Source organism: Dendrobates tinctorius, unplaced genomic scaffold (genome assembly GCF_039654945.1).
Source record: "Dendrobates tinctorius isolate UK_male_01 unplaced genomic scaffold, ASM3965494v1 ptg000020l, whole genome shotgun sequence".
Lineage (NCBI taxonomy): Eukaryota > Metazoa > Chordata > Amphibia > Anura > Dendrobatidae > Dendrobates > Dendrobates tinctorius.
In genome coordinates, this window is record NW_027361688.1 from 33892825 (window position 1) to 33909379 (window position 16555).

Sequence of the window (16555 nt, forward strand, 5' to 3'; positions counted from 1 at the left end):
GACTCGGGTGTATGCTTGGAATCATTGTCCTGTTGTAAGCTCCAATTACACCCAAGCTTCAGCCTCCTCACAGAACACATGACATTTTCTCCTTGAATTTCACGATACTTGATTGAATCCATCATCGGGCCACCGCCATGCTTCACTGAAAGCCTCTTGGGCCACCGCCATGCTTCACTAGAAGCTTGACAAAGGCCCTGTGTGTCTGAAACCTTGCTAACTTTCCTGTGTATACACTGGTGTCAAAAATATTTTTGTGGAAGGAAGATACTTGGTGCCTTGGATTCTTAAGAGTACATGCAATTTTTTCAACCTAGTTGAGGGACTATATCAAATCTGCATGGGATAAGGATTGTGGCATGGGATACACCTTGCTTTGATGCTTCACTGAAAACATCCCCAGGCCGCCGCCATGCCTCACTGCAGGCATTACTGAGCCACCACCATGCTTCACAACAGGCAACACTGAATCACAACCATGTTTCACTGCAGGCAGGGTATCCTTCATGCTTCTTCATCCAAAAAGCTTATCCAGAGGCCACACCACATACAGGTAGTCAGTGATCTTTACGTATAACTGTTGTTTCAGGAAACCTTTAAAGCTGCGTGCACACGCTGCGGATTGCTCTGCGGAATTTTCCGCGCGGATTTGAGGAAAACCCGCAGGTAAATCTGCAGGTTAAAAGACCTGCGGTTTATCTGCAGTTTTTCTGCGGTTTAGCCTGCGGTTTTCCACCTGTCATGGAGCAGGTGGTAAACCGCTGCGGAATCTGTACAAAGAATTGACATGCTGCGGTTTTGAAACCGCAGCAAATCCGCGTGGAAAATTCTGCACAGTGTGCACTGTGGATTTCATTTACCATAGGCTAAAAGGGTACTGTGCAACGCAGCAGAAACTGCTGCAGACCCGCAGGGCCAAAACCGCTGTGGATTCACACCCTAAAAGAAGGTCTGTGCCTGCCCCTTCTCCTCCCCTCCATAGTATTTTATGAGCAGCAACTGTCACCTCCTATCTCAGTAATGTGAACAATGAAGACAGAATTTACCCATGAATTCGGAATGGAATGAAAGATCAAGAGTACAGTCCAGAAGGAGAAGAGATTCTCTGATCAGATTTTTAGCAGTTTCTCATCTTTATGTGTAGCATTGATTTATTAAAAAAAAATTAGAACAATGGTTTGTATTTAACATTACACTTGCAAACTCTGCTTCCAAATGTACAGTATCTCTAGGACCATTCAATCGTCAAAAAGAAGTCCTGGAATATTATGGAGACGCCGTCAAAGTCACCTGACTTAAACCCGATAAGAAACCTTTGATGATATTTGAAGGAGGAAGCATTTGCAGCACGAAAACCAAGAATATATGTGAACTGGAGGCTACTGACCATGAGAAATGAACCAAAATTTATCAGGAGCACAGCCAGAAGCAGGTGTCTGGCTATGCATCACGTTTGCAGCAGGTTATAACAGCCAGAGGGCCTCTAAGTAGTAAAGATGCTTGTCATGTTATATGGAGCTATTTACATTGTTCTAGTTTCATTATATTATTGCAAAACAGCAGAAAGATTTGCAAATAAAACCGAATTTCCAACGGATGAATTAATTTTGATTTAAACTGTAAGCGGTTTAATGACATATCGCCAAAAATAAAAACCATACTGGGTAAGAGGGGGATCCCCTGGAATTAGGCAGAGCACAAAAAGACAGCAGCCTTGTTCAGCCATCTTACCATTATCGGTGGGCTCCGGAGGGAGGCATCATATGGGTTGTAACCTAACATGTCTGGTCCTTGTTTAATTCTGGATGCCCGGCTCTGGTCACACTTGTGCCCATGCATCTATTGTCTAGAAAGAGTCAGCTATATTATCCCTTCCTTACCTGACTTACGGAGTTCACAGGCTCATTGGAGTCATCTTCACTTTCTTCTGAACTGCTTTCTTCATCGGGTTGTGCAGCTGTAAAAACTTCTCTTTTTCCCTTAGCATCAAGAGCCGGCGTTCTCTGCTGTGGGGTGGCCGCAGCAGCCTATAAAAAGGGGGAGGAAACATGGATTTTGTGATAAACTCACCGTAAAATCCTTTTCTCCGAGACGCTCATTGGGGGACACAGGCACTGTGGTGTATGCTACTGCCGCCTGGAGGCTGACACTAAGTGAAAAAAAAGAGGTTACCTCCTCCTCCGCCGTAAACACCCTCGCCCCGATTGCGGGCGGAAACCAGTTTGGTGCAAAAGCAGTAGGAGATCAAACAAAAATAAAAAACAATCAACCTTAATGCAGGTAACATGTCTAGAAAAACACCATCCTAATATCAAAAAGAAAATGCACATTAATTAAAACAAACAAGAGCCAATTGGCTATCAGGGTGGGTGCTGTGTCCCCCAATGAGCGTCTCAGAGAAAAGGATTTTATCTCAAGTTTATCACAAAAATCCATGTTTCTCCTTCGCATCACTGGGGGACACAGGTACTATGGGACGTCCTAAAGCAGTCCCTTGGTGGGAAGTTGACTCACCGATCCAAGCTACATGCACCTCCAGTCTAAAGGTGCGCCACCGCTGCTTGGAGAATCCTTCTACCCAGGCTCGCATCCGCTGAAGCCTGAGTATGGATATTGTAATGTTTAGCAAATCTGTGCAGGCTGGACCAGGTTGCTGCCTTGCAAACCTGTTCTGCCGATGCCTGGTGCCGAAGAGCCCAAGAGGCGCCCACCGCCCGAGTAGAGTGTGCTCTGATCCCTGCTGGAACTGGTGCGCCTCTGATGCGGTAAGACTCTTGAATAGTCAACCGAATCCACCTGGCTATGGTCAATTTTGAGGCAGCGAGTCCCTTCCTGCGACCTTCAGGGAGCAAGAACAACACGTCTGACTGACGAAAAGGTGCCGTCCGTGACACGTACCTCCTGAGTGCTCTCACCAGATCCAACGTAAGAAGGGCCTTTCCACACGGTGTACAGCTGTTGGACAAAAAGAGGGCGAGACAATATCCTCATTAATGTGAAACGACCTTTGGCAGAAAAGGAGGAGCTGGTCTGAGAACCACCTTATCCTTGTGGAAAGTGAGAAACGGGGCTCGACAAGACAGGGATTCCAGCTTCGAGACCCGCCTGACAGAAGTTATAGCTACGAGGAATGCCACCTTTCAGGAAAGGTACGACAGAGACATCCTGTAGCGGTTCAAATGGAGCTTCCTGCAGAACGCCTAAGACCAGGTTAAGGTCCCAGGCGTCCATGGGCGCCCTATAGGGAGATACCAAGTGGGATACTCCCTGGATGAAAGTTTTTACCTGAAAATTGGTAGCAATGCTGCGCTGAAAAAGGATGGATAAGGCCGATATCTGCCTCCTGAGGGAACTTGGGGCCAAGCCTGAGTCTAAGCCAGACTGGAGAAAGGCCAAGATGTTAGGGATAGAGAATCTCAGTGGAGAACAACCGTGGCCTCGACACCATGAGAAGAAAATCTTCCAGGTGTGATGGTAAATTTGTGCTGAGGTAGGCTTCTTGGCGCTAACCATGTAGCAACACTTCGTGCCCAAACCCCGCCTGGGTCAGAATCCAAGATTCAACGGCCAAGCCGTCAAACGCAGGGCCCCTGAGTTCGGGTGGCAGATCGGGCCCTGGGAAAGTAGATCTGGGCGCTCTGGCAGTCGCCAGGGAACGTTGGCAAGCAGCTGCACTAGCTCTGGGTACCATGCCCGATGGGGCCAGTCTGGGGCCAGCAGAATCGCTGGAACCCCTTCTTCCTTGATCTTCTTGACGACTCTCGGAAGCAGTGGCAGCAGGGGATATAGGTATGGGAGGCGAAACTGATTCCATGGCAGAACCAACGCATTCACGGCGATTGCCTGCGGGTCCCGGGACCGAGCGACAAATGTGGGCACCTTGGCGTTCACCCTGGAGGTCATGAGGTCCACATCCGGTGTTCCCCACCGTTGGCAAATCTGCTGGAAGACCTCTGGGTGTAATGACCATTCCTCGGACAAAAGATCCTGCCAGCTGAGGAAGTCTTCCGCCCAGTTCTCTACGCCCGGGATGTGGACCGCCGATATAACTGAGTGATTCCTCTCGGCCCAGTGAAGAACGTGCCCTACCTCGTGCATGGTTGCTCTGCTCCGGGTGCCCCCTTGATTTATCTAAGCCACCGCCGTGGCATTGTCCGATTGAATCCGGAAGGGGCGGCCTGCTAGAAGGTGATGAAAATGTTGCAGAGCCAGCCGGATCACTCGTATCTCCAACAAGTTGATCGGGAGGCGTGCCTCCTGCTGCGACCACCGTCCCTGGGTCGTGTGGCGGTGACAAACTGCTCCCCAGCCGAGGAGGCTGGCGTCGGTTGTGACCACCAACCAATGGTCTGGGGGAAAGGGTTTCCCCTGGAGAAGGGAGGACCTGATTGTCCACCACACGAGTGACTGTCTGACCTGGGAGGACAACTGGCATCGGTGATCGAGCGTGAAAGGGTTCATGTCCCAGGATGACAAGAGGGCATGTTGCAGGGGGCGAAGATGGAACTGGGCAAACGGAATCGCTTCCATTGCTGCCACCATCTTCCCTAGAATCCTCATCCCGAACCGGATGGTGTGAGGGACTGGTTGTTGAAGAGTACGGACTCCCTGCCAGAGAGCTAGTGTCTTGTCTCGAGGGAGAATTACCAACCCTCGTAAGGTGTTGAAGATCATCCCTAAAAAGGAAATCCTCTGAGCTGGCACAAGGGATGATTTTTTCACGCTGACCAACCAACCTAAGCGGGAAAGAGTATCTAGCGTGTTGCTGACATTTTCCTTGCATGCCCGAATTGAAGGGCCCTTGACCAAGAGGTCATCTAAGTAAGGCAAGACGACTATGCCCCGAGAGTGGAGGATGGCCATGACAACTGCCATGACCTTTGTGAACACTATGGGGGCGGTGGCTAACCCAAAGGGCAGCGCTGCGAACAGGAAATGTAGACCGCTGATGGCGAAGCGTAGAAATCTTTGATGCGGAGGGAAAATGGGGATATGTAGGTAGGCGTCCTGGATATCAACAGAGGCCAAATATTCTCCCTGACCCATGGCTGATATGACTGAACAGAGAGACTCCATCCGGAAATGTCTGATCCTGATAAAGTTCCTGAACAAATTTAGGTCAAAAACGGGCCCGACAGTCCCATCCTTTTTGGGGACTGCAAACAAGTTGGAATAGAAGCCTTGAGCCTTCTCGTTTTCCGGTACAGGAATAATGGCTCCGTTGAGCTGAAGCAATTCGATGGCCCCTAGTAAAGCTTTTGCCCGAGCATCCACCCTGGGAAGATGGGAAAGAAAAAACCGCCTTGGGGGGTACCTGACAAATTTTATCTTGTACCCTGAGGACACCAGCTCTTACTTATGTTACTTATGTGTCGTGTGTGACTGTGAGCCAGACGTGGCGAAACCAGAGTAGGCGGCCTCCTACCTTGCTGGTGTCGCCTGGAAAATGACTCGAGTCATTTGGCTGAAGATCTTTGGGACCTGGGCTGGTGAGTACACATCCTCCCCAACAGGTTGGCTCTATATGAAACCTGTCGATCCCTATCCTGGTTGGGGCGACCTGAAGCGACAGAATTGGCCGCTGTAGTCCACCCGGGGTTGCGGAAGGCCCGAAACCGTGCCTGAAACTGGTGACGAAATGGCAGTTTGACCCTTTGTTGAGGGAGAAAACCGCTCTTTCCTCCTGTGGAGTCAGATGAGCTAATCTAACCTCTGTGATAGTGCCCATTCCGGGAGACTTGATACACTGGGCTCGGTCGCAGGGGAGGGCTCCTGGGCGCGTTCGGACTCGCAGGCTTCGCATAATCGCTTGGTCTGCGCTTGCGGAAAGGCGGACCGACAGGAGATGCATGCAGCATACAGAAATATGTGCGTCTTATCTTTTCCGGACATGCTGTATCTGCCAGGCATCAGCTGCAGACCGCTGGGGGAGAGCACTCTTCGTATTCACCTAGCGTGGCCTCTCGGGGGGGGGGGGGGGGGGGGGGAATTTTGGGGGATAGCACTTACCCCAGTCCTGTGTTCCCTGCACTCTGGAAGTGCAGAGCGTTGCTCCGCTTCAAACAGGTGCGCGAGTCCTGGGGGCGGTACTTCCGCCTGCGGCCTAGCGTCAGCCCGAAGTCGGGGGCTAAATTTCTTTGGCGCGCCAGCCGGACCTGACGCGATGAATTCAAGGGGTGAGGAGAGGGACCGTCCGACGCCTTGCAGCACCGCAGTCTAGCATTGGTGGAGCAGTGGGGTCCGCACGGACTACACTTGTGCCTCTGTACAGCCTAGGGTTTCAATACCTTAGGGTAGTCAGGGCTAAGTCCGGCATCATGTCCCACGTCGCGGAAGAGGATACGTGGAGGCGACACTCGCACGTGCTCGCCCGTTGTTGGTTTGAGGAGATCAAACCCTTTCAATAGGGTCCGTCGCCCCTGTCTCATCTTCATAGAGGGAAAAAAAAGAAAGTCTGGAAACAGACAGACGTGTGCCTCCAACAGACACTAAGCAAAAAACTTTTTTTTCGCCCGCAATCGGGGCGAGGATGTATACACTGTGTTCCAAATTATTATGCAAAAAATATTTCCTCATATTTTCTCTAAATTACCTATATGAATTGCAGTCATTTAATATTCTAGTATAATTGCAATGTTTTTGAGCAAACTGCCTATGAAAACAGTATATTTTTAAAAATAAACACTCAAAATGCATGTTCCAAATTATTATGCACAGCAGAGTTTTCAACCTTTTTATTTTGAACAAAAAAATGGTCAATTGTGAAATTATAAGCATTATCAGCTTATTACAAAATTAAATCAAACAGTTTTCAAGTCAAAACTTTATTCTAGGTGATGTTACATTTGCAATAGGACCCCTTGTTCGAAAGAAGCTTCTGAACTCTACATTGAATTTGTCAGTTTTTGGATGGTTTGTGCTTCAATTGTTTTGCATGTGGACAGAATACCCTCCCAGAGCTGTTGCTTAGATGTGAACTGCCTCCCGCCATCATAGACACTCCTTTTGATGATGCTTCAGAGGTTCTCAATGGGGTTGAGGTCAGGGGAAGATGGTGGCCACACCATAAGTTTGTCCTCTTTTATGCCCATAGCAGCCAGAGATGCAGAGGTGTTATTTGCAGCATGAGACGGTGCATTATCATGCATGAAAATGATCTTGCTGCGGAAAGCACGGTTCTTCCTCTTGAACCATGGCAGGAAGTGCTGTCTTAGAAACTCCACATAGATTATGGAGTTCATCTTTACCCCTTCAAGGATCCTAAAGGGGCCGACAATCTCTCTCCCCATGATTCCAGCCCAAAACATTACTCCACCTCCTCCTTGTTGGCGCCTCAGCCGTGTATTCATGGGGTGTCCATCAACCAGCCATCCTCCACTCCATCCATCTGGACCATCGAGCGTTGCACGGCACTCATCGGTGAACAAAACAGTTTGGAAGTCAGTCTTCATGTATCATTTGGCCCACTGGAGCCATTTCTGCTTGTGTGCAGTGGACAGAGGTGGTCGACGGGATGGCTTACGCACAGCTGCAAACCTCTGAAGGACCCTGCATCTTGTTGTTCGGGGGACGTTGGAGGCACCAGCAGCTTCAAAAACTTGTCTGCTGCTATGACAAGGCATTTTTGCAGCTGCTCTTTTAACCTGACGCAATTGCCTGTTGGAAAGAGTCCTCAATCTTTCCTTATCAGCACGCACACGTATGTGCTGGGAATCAGCTACATACTTCTTGATTGTGCGATGATCACGATGAAGTGTCTTGGCAATGTTGATTGTAGTCATGCCTTGACCTAAATACTCCACAATTTGTTGCTTCTCAGCAGCCGACACATCATTTTTCTTTCCCATTTTGGCAAAAAATGTAGGCTGCTTAATAATGTGGAACAGCTTTCTTAAGTAGTCTTGCCTTTATTTGGACACACCTGCCAAACTAATTTGCACAGGTATCTGCAATTGCTTTCAGTGATATAAAGAGCCCTGACACACATCACCATCAATGAGTTTAAATGACAAATAAAAAAATTCTAATCTTATCTCTCCTAAACTCTTTTGGCATAATAATTTGGAACACAGTTTACAGCGGAGGAGGAGCTAACCTCTTTTTTATCACTTAAGAGTCACCCTCCAGGCAGCAGTAGCATACACCCACAGTACCTGTGTCTCCCAATGAGGCGAAGGAGAAAACAGGATTTTTGGGTTGCTTACCGTAAAATCTGTATCTCGGAGCCTTCATTGGGGGACAGAGAGACCATGGGTGTATGCTGCTGCCACTAGGAGGCTGACACTATGCACAAAAAAAGGTTAGCGCCTCCTCTGCAGTATACACCCCACCAACCGGCACTAATTTCCTCAGTTAGTGAGAAAGCAGTAGAAGAAACAAAACAAACAACTCAACTGTAACCAACAAACAGAAGAACAGGAGTTACAGAACATGGGAGGGTGCTGTGTCCCCCAATGTAGCCTGCAAGAAACAGATTTTTACGGTAAGCAACCCAAAAATCCTGTTTTCTCTATCGCTTTATTGGGGGACACAGAGACCATGGGACGTCCCAAAGCAGTCCCTGGGGAGGGAGAAGCAAACTTCCATTAGGTCTGAGGACTCCCCACCACCGCCTGCAGGATCCTTCTGCCTAGGCTGGCGTCCGCCGAAGCGTAGGTGTGGACCTTGTAAAATTTGGCAAACGTGTGGATCGAAGACCAAGTTGCCGCTTTGCAGAGCTGCAGCGCGGAAGCACTGTGGCGCACCTCCCAGGAAGCACCCACTGCCCGGGTAGAGTGAGCGCTAATCCCAGAAGGGGCACTCGACGCTTGACCCGGTAGGCCTCCAAAATTGCTGATCTGATCCAGCGAGCAATAGTAGCCTTGGAGGCCAGCTGACCTTTCCGTGCACCATCTGGAATGATGAAAGAGAGTCTGTCTTCCGCAAGGGAGACGTCCCGCCCTGACCAGGTCTAGCTTGTTCAAGGAGCGCTCCAGATGGATTGGACCTGGACAAAAGGACAGAAAAACAATGTCCTCATTTAGGTGGAAAGTAGACACCACCATAGGAAGGAAGGAAGGCGGGGGCCGCAGGACCACCTTGTCCTGATGGACCACGAAAGGGGGGGCGACAAGAATGGGCCGCCAATTCCGACACGCGCCGGATGGAGGTGATTGCCACCAGAAAGGCTACTTTCCAGGAGAAAAGAGATAGGGAGACTTCCCTGAGCGGTTCAAAGGGTGACCGTTGAAGAGCTTCCAGAACCAGATTGAGATCCCATGGATCCACGGGAGCACGGTACGGGGGTGCCGTATGAGCCACTCCCTGAAGAAAGGTCTTGACCTGCGGATGGGAGGCCAATGTCTTCTGAAAAAGGATGGAAAGCGCCGAGACTTGACCCTTCAAAGAGCTGAGGGCAAGACCTGCATCTAGGCCTGCCTGGAGGAACGCCAGGATAGAAGGGAGAGAAAAGGACATGGGCGGAACGTCATTGGCCTCGCACCAAGTGAAAAAGGACTTCCACGTACGATAGTAAATTCTGGAAAACGATGGTTTTCTAGCCCGGATCATGGTGTGAATAACCCGATCCGAAAAACCTGACCGTTTCAGAACCGCGGTTTCAACAGCCACGCTGTTAAGTTGAGCGGCAGAGAATTGGGGTGGCAGATTGGACTCTGAGACATGAGATCTGCTCTGTCTGGAAGCTTCCAGGGGGCGTCCGCGAGAAGGTTGACGATGTCCGCGAACCAAGCCCTTCTGGGCCAATCCGGAGAGAGGAGGATGACTGGTACCTCTTCCGCCTTGATTTTCGTCAACAGTTTGGGAAGAAGAGGTAGGGGAGGGAACAGATAGGGGAGCTTGAACTGAGACCAGGGAATGGTCATGGCATTGGCACCCACTGCGAGAGGATCTCGGGCCCTGGATACGAACTGTGGGACCTTCCTGTTCAGGCGAGACGCCAGCAGATCCACGTCCGGAGTCCCCCAACGACGGCAAAGCTGATGGAAGACGTCCGGATGTAAGGACCACTCTCCAGCCACGAGGCCCTCGCGGCTGAGAAAATCGGCGACCCAGTTGTCCACGCCGGGAATGTGCACTACGGCTATCGCTGGGACCGATACCTCTGCCCAGTGAAGAATCTTGGACACTTCCGCTAGAGCCGAGGAGCTCCGTGTCACCCCTTGGTGGTTGACATATGCCACCACTGTGGAATTGTCTGTCTGAATCCAGACCGGCACACCCCTGAGAAGCCTTTCCCAGTGAATGAGAGACAGATAAATCGACCGAATCTCGAGGACGTTGATCGGCAGAGTTGTCTCTTGAGTCGACCACCGACCCTGAACAGTCTGATTGCGAAACACTGCACCCCAGCCGAGAAGGCTGGCTTCCGTTATCACAATCTGCCAGTGAATCGGAAGTAATGACCGGCCCAGGGAAATGAGAGGTGACATCAGCCACCAAGTGAGGGACTGTTTGACCCGGGACGAGAGGCGAATTTGACGATCCAGGGAGAGAACGGACCTGTTCCACCGAGACAGGATGGCCTGTTGAAGCGGTCTCGTGTGGAATTGAGCAAAGGGAATCGCTTCGGTCGTTGCCACCATCTTTCCCAAGACCTTCATGGCTGACCGGAAGGATGGAGGCTTTGGACTCTGCAGCGATCGTACATCTCGCCGCAGGGAGACCATTTTCTCTTCCGGAAGAAAGACCCTCGATCGACGGGTGTCGAACAATAAGCCCAGAAACACAAGACGTTGGGTCGGAACAAGGCATGACTTTTGTTTACGAGCCACCCGAAACCGGACAGGGTGTCGAGAACGATGGTAAGACTTTGGAGAGTCTGGTGAAAAGACGGAGCTTTGATTAGAATGTCGTCGAGGTACGGGAAGAGTACGAAGCCTCTGATCCTCAACAGGGCCATCACCGCCGCCATGATCTTTGTAATCACTCTGGGCACGGTGGCGAGACCGAAGGGCAGGGGGACAAACTGGTAGTGGTCCTGATGAATCGCGAAACGCAGGAATTTCTGATGCCCGTGAAAGATGGGGACATGCAGAGAGGCATCTTGAATATCTATTGAGCACATGAATTCCGGCGCTGCCATGGAAGCGATTACTGAACGAAGGGACTCCATCCTGAAGTGTTGCAGGCGGACTTCTCTTGTTCAGCAGTTTGAGGTCCAGAATGGGCCGAACCGCGCCGCCTTTTTTCGGCACTACAAACAGGTTTGAGTAAAACCCTGTGAATCGTTGTGTTTCAGTAACGGGCACAATCACCCCGGAACTGAGAAGTGAGGCGATGGATCTTTTGGGCGTCGAGACTCGACGAAGCGATCTCGGGGCCGAGAGATGAACTCTATCTTGTATCCTGAGGATACAACTTCCCTGACCCAAGCGTCTTCCACCGAGGCAAGCCAGATGTCTCTGAAAAAAAGAAGTCGCCCGCCCAGTTGGGGATGCGCCTCGGAACTTTGCTAATAGTCATGCCGATGTGGATCGACTGGTTCTGGACCTGGAGGATCTGCCCTGGGAGGAGTAAGATCGACAGGAGGGAGTAGGCCTAAAGGAAACCTTCCTATCCTGGCGAGCTTGCGGCCTTTGTTGGTTGGAAAACGTTTCCGCTGTTGCGACGCGGCGGAAGGGCCGAAACTGACGTCTTGGGGGGGGGGGGGGGGGGTGTGTCTACGTGGCTTGGACAGAGGAAGAAGAGAGCTTGTGCCCCCAGTGGCGTCTTTAATAATCTGGTCCAGCTGGGAACCGAAAAGACACGCACCCTGAAATGGCAGATTGGTAAGGGACTTTTTTTTTTATGACAAATCCGCCTGCCAAGCCTTGAGCCAAATTGTACGCCGGATTGCAACTACGTTGCTGGATGCTTGAGCTGCGCAAGACGTGGCGTCTAAGGAGGCAGAGACCAAATATTCCCCTGCATGGGAGATCTGATTGGCCAGCTCGGCCAGTCTCTCTGGCTGGGCTCCATCAAGAATGCCCTGGCGTAGATCTTCCGCCCAAGTAGCAATGGCCTTAGCTACCCAAGTGGAAGCAAAGGTTGGGCTTAGCACCGTCGCCGCTGCTTCGAATGCTGACTTTGCTAAGGATTCTATTATCCTGTCGTTAGAATCTTTCAGAGACGCCACACCTGAAATCGGAAGGACCGTGTTGTTAGATAGTCTGGACACAGGAGCGTCTGGACACAGGAGCGTCTACAGAGGGAGAAGCCGACCAGTTGTCGGTGAGGTCTTGAGAAAATGGATACAGCACGCCGAGACGCTTCCCTCTTTTAAAGCGTCTGGTCGGATTTTCTCTTTCCCGGTAAGGAGCTTAACAAACTCAGAGTGAGGAGTGAAGACTCTGGAAGGTGCTTCTGCCTTTCTGAACGAAACTTCCTGATCTGAGGGTTTCGCATGGGAGTCTGTGATCTCGAAAGTATGGTTAATTGCTGCAATGAGGTTCTGTACCGTAACCTTCATGTCAGCGGCATGGTCCGAATCCAGCTCTAGAATCTCTTCGGATGGCGCATCCGAGAACGCTTCGCCTGACTCAGGTGAGGAAGGACGGGAAGGAGACTGCTGGGGACTATGCGGCGAGATGGAGCGCGGGGAGGAATCCGGCCGGGGATTCTGCCTGGGCCTTTTGCGGCTCATGCTGGCTGATTCAGATGGAACCTCTTGTGACCTGCTGGGCCCTGCAGAAGTGTCCAGGGGCAACTTATCAAGCACGGCCACTAGGGACTGAGAGACCCTGGTGAGATCTGCCACTGATTGTGACAGAGAGGAAGCCCTGCCAGGAATGGGGGGTTCACTCTCACGTGGAACATTAGGGGGCTCCTGAGTGGCGGGCTCAATTGGATTGCTGCAGTCTAGGCAGAGGGGAGTGGACTGACCTGAGGGAAGTTTACGATTGCAAGAGCAGCACGTAAAGTACTTGACTAAGGTGCAAGAGGAAGCAGGAGGACGAGAGCGGTCAGACTTAGAGTTAGACATAATTACGGAAAATCACTGAAGCAGTGCCGAAAGGTTGGGGGACAGGAGGCAGAGAAGGGTGTCAGTCTGCAGTTGTAGAGCTACTCACGGTCCGGTATCCTGTCGCCGCGGCTTCCAGCAATTGAAGCAGCACGGCTCGTCTGGGCTTGCAGGGGGCACGGCAGAGAGGACAGCGTCTGGCTGACAGGCTGCGAAAATGGAGGCAGCCTGAGAAGAACAGAGCAGGAAGCGCACGCTTTCCTGCAGAGACCGAGGAAGATGGGCGGGGCTAACCGCCGATGCTAAAGATGGCGCCGCCCTCTGAGAATAGCCAGACTGGGGTTGGGTGGAGACAGCGCCACCTTAGGGACGCTTAAGATGAGGGAAGAAGGCGGTGGGCGGACTTAAAGCGGGCGGGAGAGAAGCCCGCCTGAGAAAGAAGGTGGAGGGGTGTGGCTGCGACGCAGGACAAGGCCCAAATGAAGCCGGGGCCTGGATTAAACATGGCGGCCGCCTGTCAGCGCGGGGCGGCGAGAAGGGGGCGCAGCACTGCCGCGGCGACCGCTTCCGAGGATAGCTGTGGCCGGGTGGGAGAGAAGCCTGAATAAGAATGCAAGTGGGGGCGAAGTCGCTGCAGAACTTGCCCAAAACGAAGCCGGGGCCTGAATTAAATGCGGCGGCCGCCGGGAGGCGCGGAGGCCTCGCAGCACTGCCGCTGCGACCGCTCCCGAAGAATCCGTGCCTGAAGCTGCTGAGGAGGATGGACTCGGGGGCCTCATACTTACCCTGCCTGATCCGTTTTCTGGTAAACCTGTGAGAATAAAGGTACCTTCATCATCCAGCGTGTGCTGTGATTCTTGTAGAAGAGTCCGCACCTCATCCAACTGACAGGCTCTGGTAGGCGAGTGGGTGGGAGACGGGGGAAGAGGACCATCTGGATCGCTGACACGCGTCCGTGTTCGGAGCTCGTGGTCCTGCTGTAGAGAGCTATGAGGATACGTGGTGGCAGTACACGCCGTACTCATAGTCTCTTTGTGGGACTACAGATGTGACTATTCACTGTATCCCTCCGGAAAACCTGAAAGAAACTACGCACACTGAGGTAGATATGGGTCTAAGCAAGACCCGTGTCCACCTCCTACTGACACTAAGCTAAACTGAGGAAATTAGTGCCGGTTGGTGGGGTGTATACTGCGGAGGAGCTAACCTTTTTTTGTGCATAGTGTCAGCCTCCTAGTGGCAGCAGCATACACCCATGGTCTCTGTGTCCCCCAATGAAGCGATAGAGAAATATATTTTAAAGGTACTGATTACAGTTTAAAATATCTGATGTTACATTGAAGAATCATAGAATCGTAGAGTTGGAAGGGACCTCCTGGGCCATCTGGTCCAACCCCCTGCTCAAAGCAGGATTCGCTAAATCATCAGTTTAAGCTTATGTGAATTATGACACTAGAGCAAAAGAGATACCTGTGGTTCATCCTCCTCCGACTCGCTGGTCTCTGAACTGTCTTGGGAAGGCTGTGATTGCGTGACTATCTTCCCGGTCACTATAGTCTTCATTGCTGAAGTTGGAGGCTTTACAGCAGTTTTATTCTGGCTTGCAAAGATTTTCTGTCCCTACAAAAACCATACATAATGGAAATTAGAATTAGAATTATATTGCAATGAAACGTTAAAAAAAAAAGGAAGTTCGTTGTAAAAAAAAAAAAAAAAAAAAAAATCATAGGAAAGTTATTGATATACCGGTTCCAGTTCCGAGTCAGAGGAGTCGCTGCTTTCAGATTCGTCATCTGAATCGGGAACAAGTGTCGGGATCGGTGCAGACAGTTTAGGCGATGTCAGGCCTGGGGCTTTTACTGCAGAACTAGGCTGGGAAGGCAGTAAAAAAGGTGTAGTTGTAATTTCCCAGACACTAAAACCCAAAATATGAGAGAAATAGGTCTTCAATGCCCTGTGGAAAAGCCGCTTAGACCTCCACTAGTTGCTAGATAGACTGGCAGTAGGTAGAAGCCTCAGGAGCTGCAAGCAAAAAGGAGCAGAGGTCAAACCCATGGTCTTCCAAAAAAACAGAGCAAAATGATGATGTTCTTTCTCATCACTGCTGCCAGTCTGTCACAGCAACCAATGCAGCACAGTTTGATCTACACACCACTGAAAAATATTCATGGTAGAAAAAAAAAAAAAAAATACCGCATCATCACTGTCAGATTCCTCGCTGCTCTCATCAGCCACCATCTTGGCAGGACTTCTCACCGCTGCAGTGCGGCTTTGGGACGCCGGGGTCACCGCTGTAGGTTTAGTCCTGGACTTCGTGGCTACTACGGATGGAGTTGGCACCTTAAGCAAAAAAAAAAAAAAAAAAAAATCAGCAAATATAATATTGACATCAAAAGTGTACAACTGCGATCATGGAAAAGGGAATGAAGCATTACAAATTGTTACTTGTTCATTCTTCCCTCCGGTATTGGGAACCCCTTTAAAACAGAAGCCCTTATAGGGCACCTTGCAAACCGCTAATCATGCAGGTATCATGGGGTGACAGGGAGCATGCAGATACTGCAGTCGCTATTAACCACGGCACCTATGGAGTAAAAAGCCTGTGATCTTGGTCATCTATGATCGAGGTAGTTGGAGCAGTAGATCGGCTGTCAGTCCTAAACACGCTCCCCAGGTGGACACTGCTACTATGCATCCACAGTCACTATGGCATGGGTGTGCAGAATCCTGTGTGATACACCCCCTTAGAGAATGATGTGTTATGTGTGACAGTATGTTAAGGGGGTAATGTCAATGGGCTGATTTGTCAAGACTGTCGTGCTGGAGTCAGAAGCTCCCGATTCCTTAAAAAGCCCAGCCACATGCTGACACTCGTTATGAATTTGACAAGATGGGGTTGCCATGACCTTGTCCTGCCCCAGCTCCGGCCGCTTTGTCGGACCTGGGCAAAAATAGTTTGAGAACGCTAAAAGAAGCAAAATTTTAGTGCAGCTCGATTACGAACAGCCAGTGAATTTTATAGAAAGCTCTACATGGCTACCAGACACACATTAATGTGTTACAAGTACCCAAAAATAAATCAGCGCTGGAGTCCTGGGTTCGAATCCCATCAAGGACAACATCTGCAAGGAGTTTGTATGTTCTCCCTGTGTTTGCGTGGGTTTCCTCCGGGTACTCCGGTTTCCTCCCACATTCCAAAGACATACTGATAGGGAATTTAGACTCTGAGCCCCATTGGGGACAGTGATGTGTGCAAACTGTAAACTGCTGCGGAATATTGCGGTAAAGATTATTGCCCACATATCCTCATTGCTAATCCCAGAAGGCCAGCGGTTCTACCATTGGTTTGCTGCAGTTAGAGCCGAACAAGGACATGCACATGGAGTTTACAAAACCTACAAAAGACAAAATGAGAAAAACCCTGCTGTAACAAAATAAATAAAAAGCAAAAGTGCATTTAAGTAATTAAGAGTTCTTAGTAATGCTGTATTTGATCAAATCAAATATACCATAAAAGCCGTCCCACTGTTGACAAGGTGACTGTGGTCGGGGCGGTCCTACACGGTCTAATATTAAAAACCTTATCATGTGTCAAAGTTGACATCAGTGTGTGAA

The 16555-nt window shown here is 50.4% G+C and overlaps 1 protein-coding gene across 8 annotated transcripts in view; it reads right to left on the reverse strand.

Annotated features, from left to right (window-relative positions):
* Positions 1–16555, reverse strand: part of TCOF1 (treacle ribosome biogenesis factor 1) — a 146793-nt gene that overhangs the window by 50454 nt on the left and 79784 nt on the right. For 6 of the 8 annotated variants that reach the window (XM_073567977.1, XM_073567982.1, XM_073567978.1 and 3 more), the window contains 4 exons: positions 15134–15280; positions 14687–14812; positions 14411–14560; positions 1881–2027 (listed from right to left, as the gene is read on the reverse strand). In XM_073567977.1, the coding sequence (XP_073424078.1) occupies positions 1881–2027; positions 14411–14560; positions 14687–14812; positions 15134–15280 (570 nt within the window). The remainder of the gene's footprint in view (positions 1–1880; positions 2028–14410; positions 14561–14686; positions 14813–15133; positions 15281–16555) is intronic. The other 2 variants (XM_073567981.1, XM_073567979.1) reach the window with 1 other exon arrangement.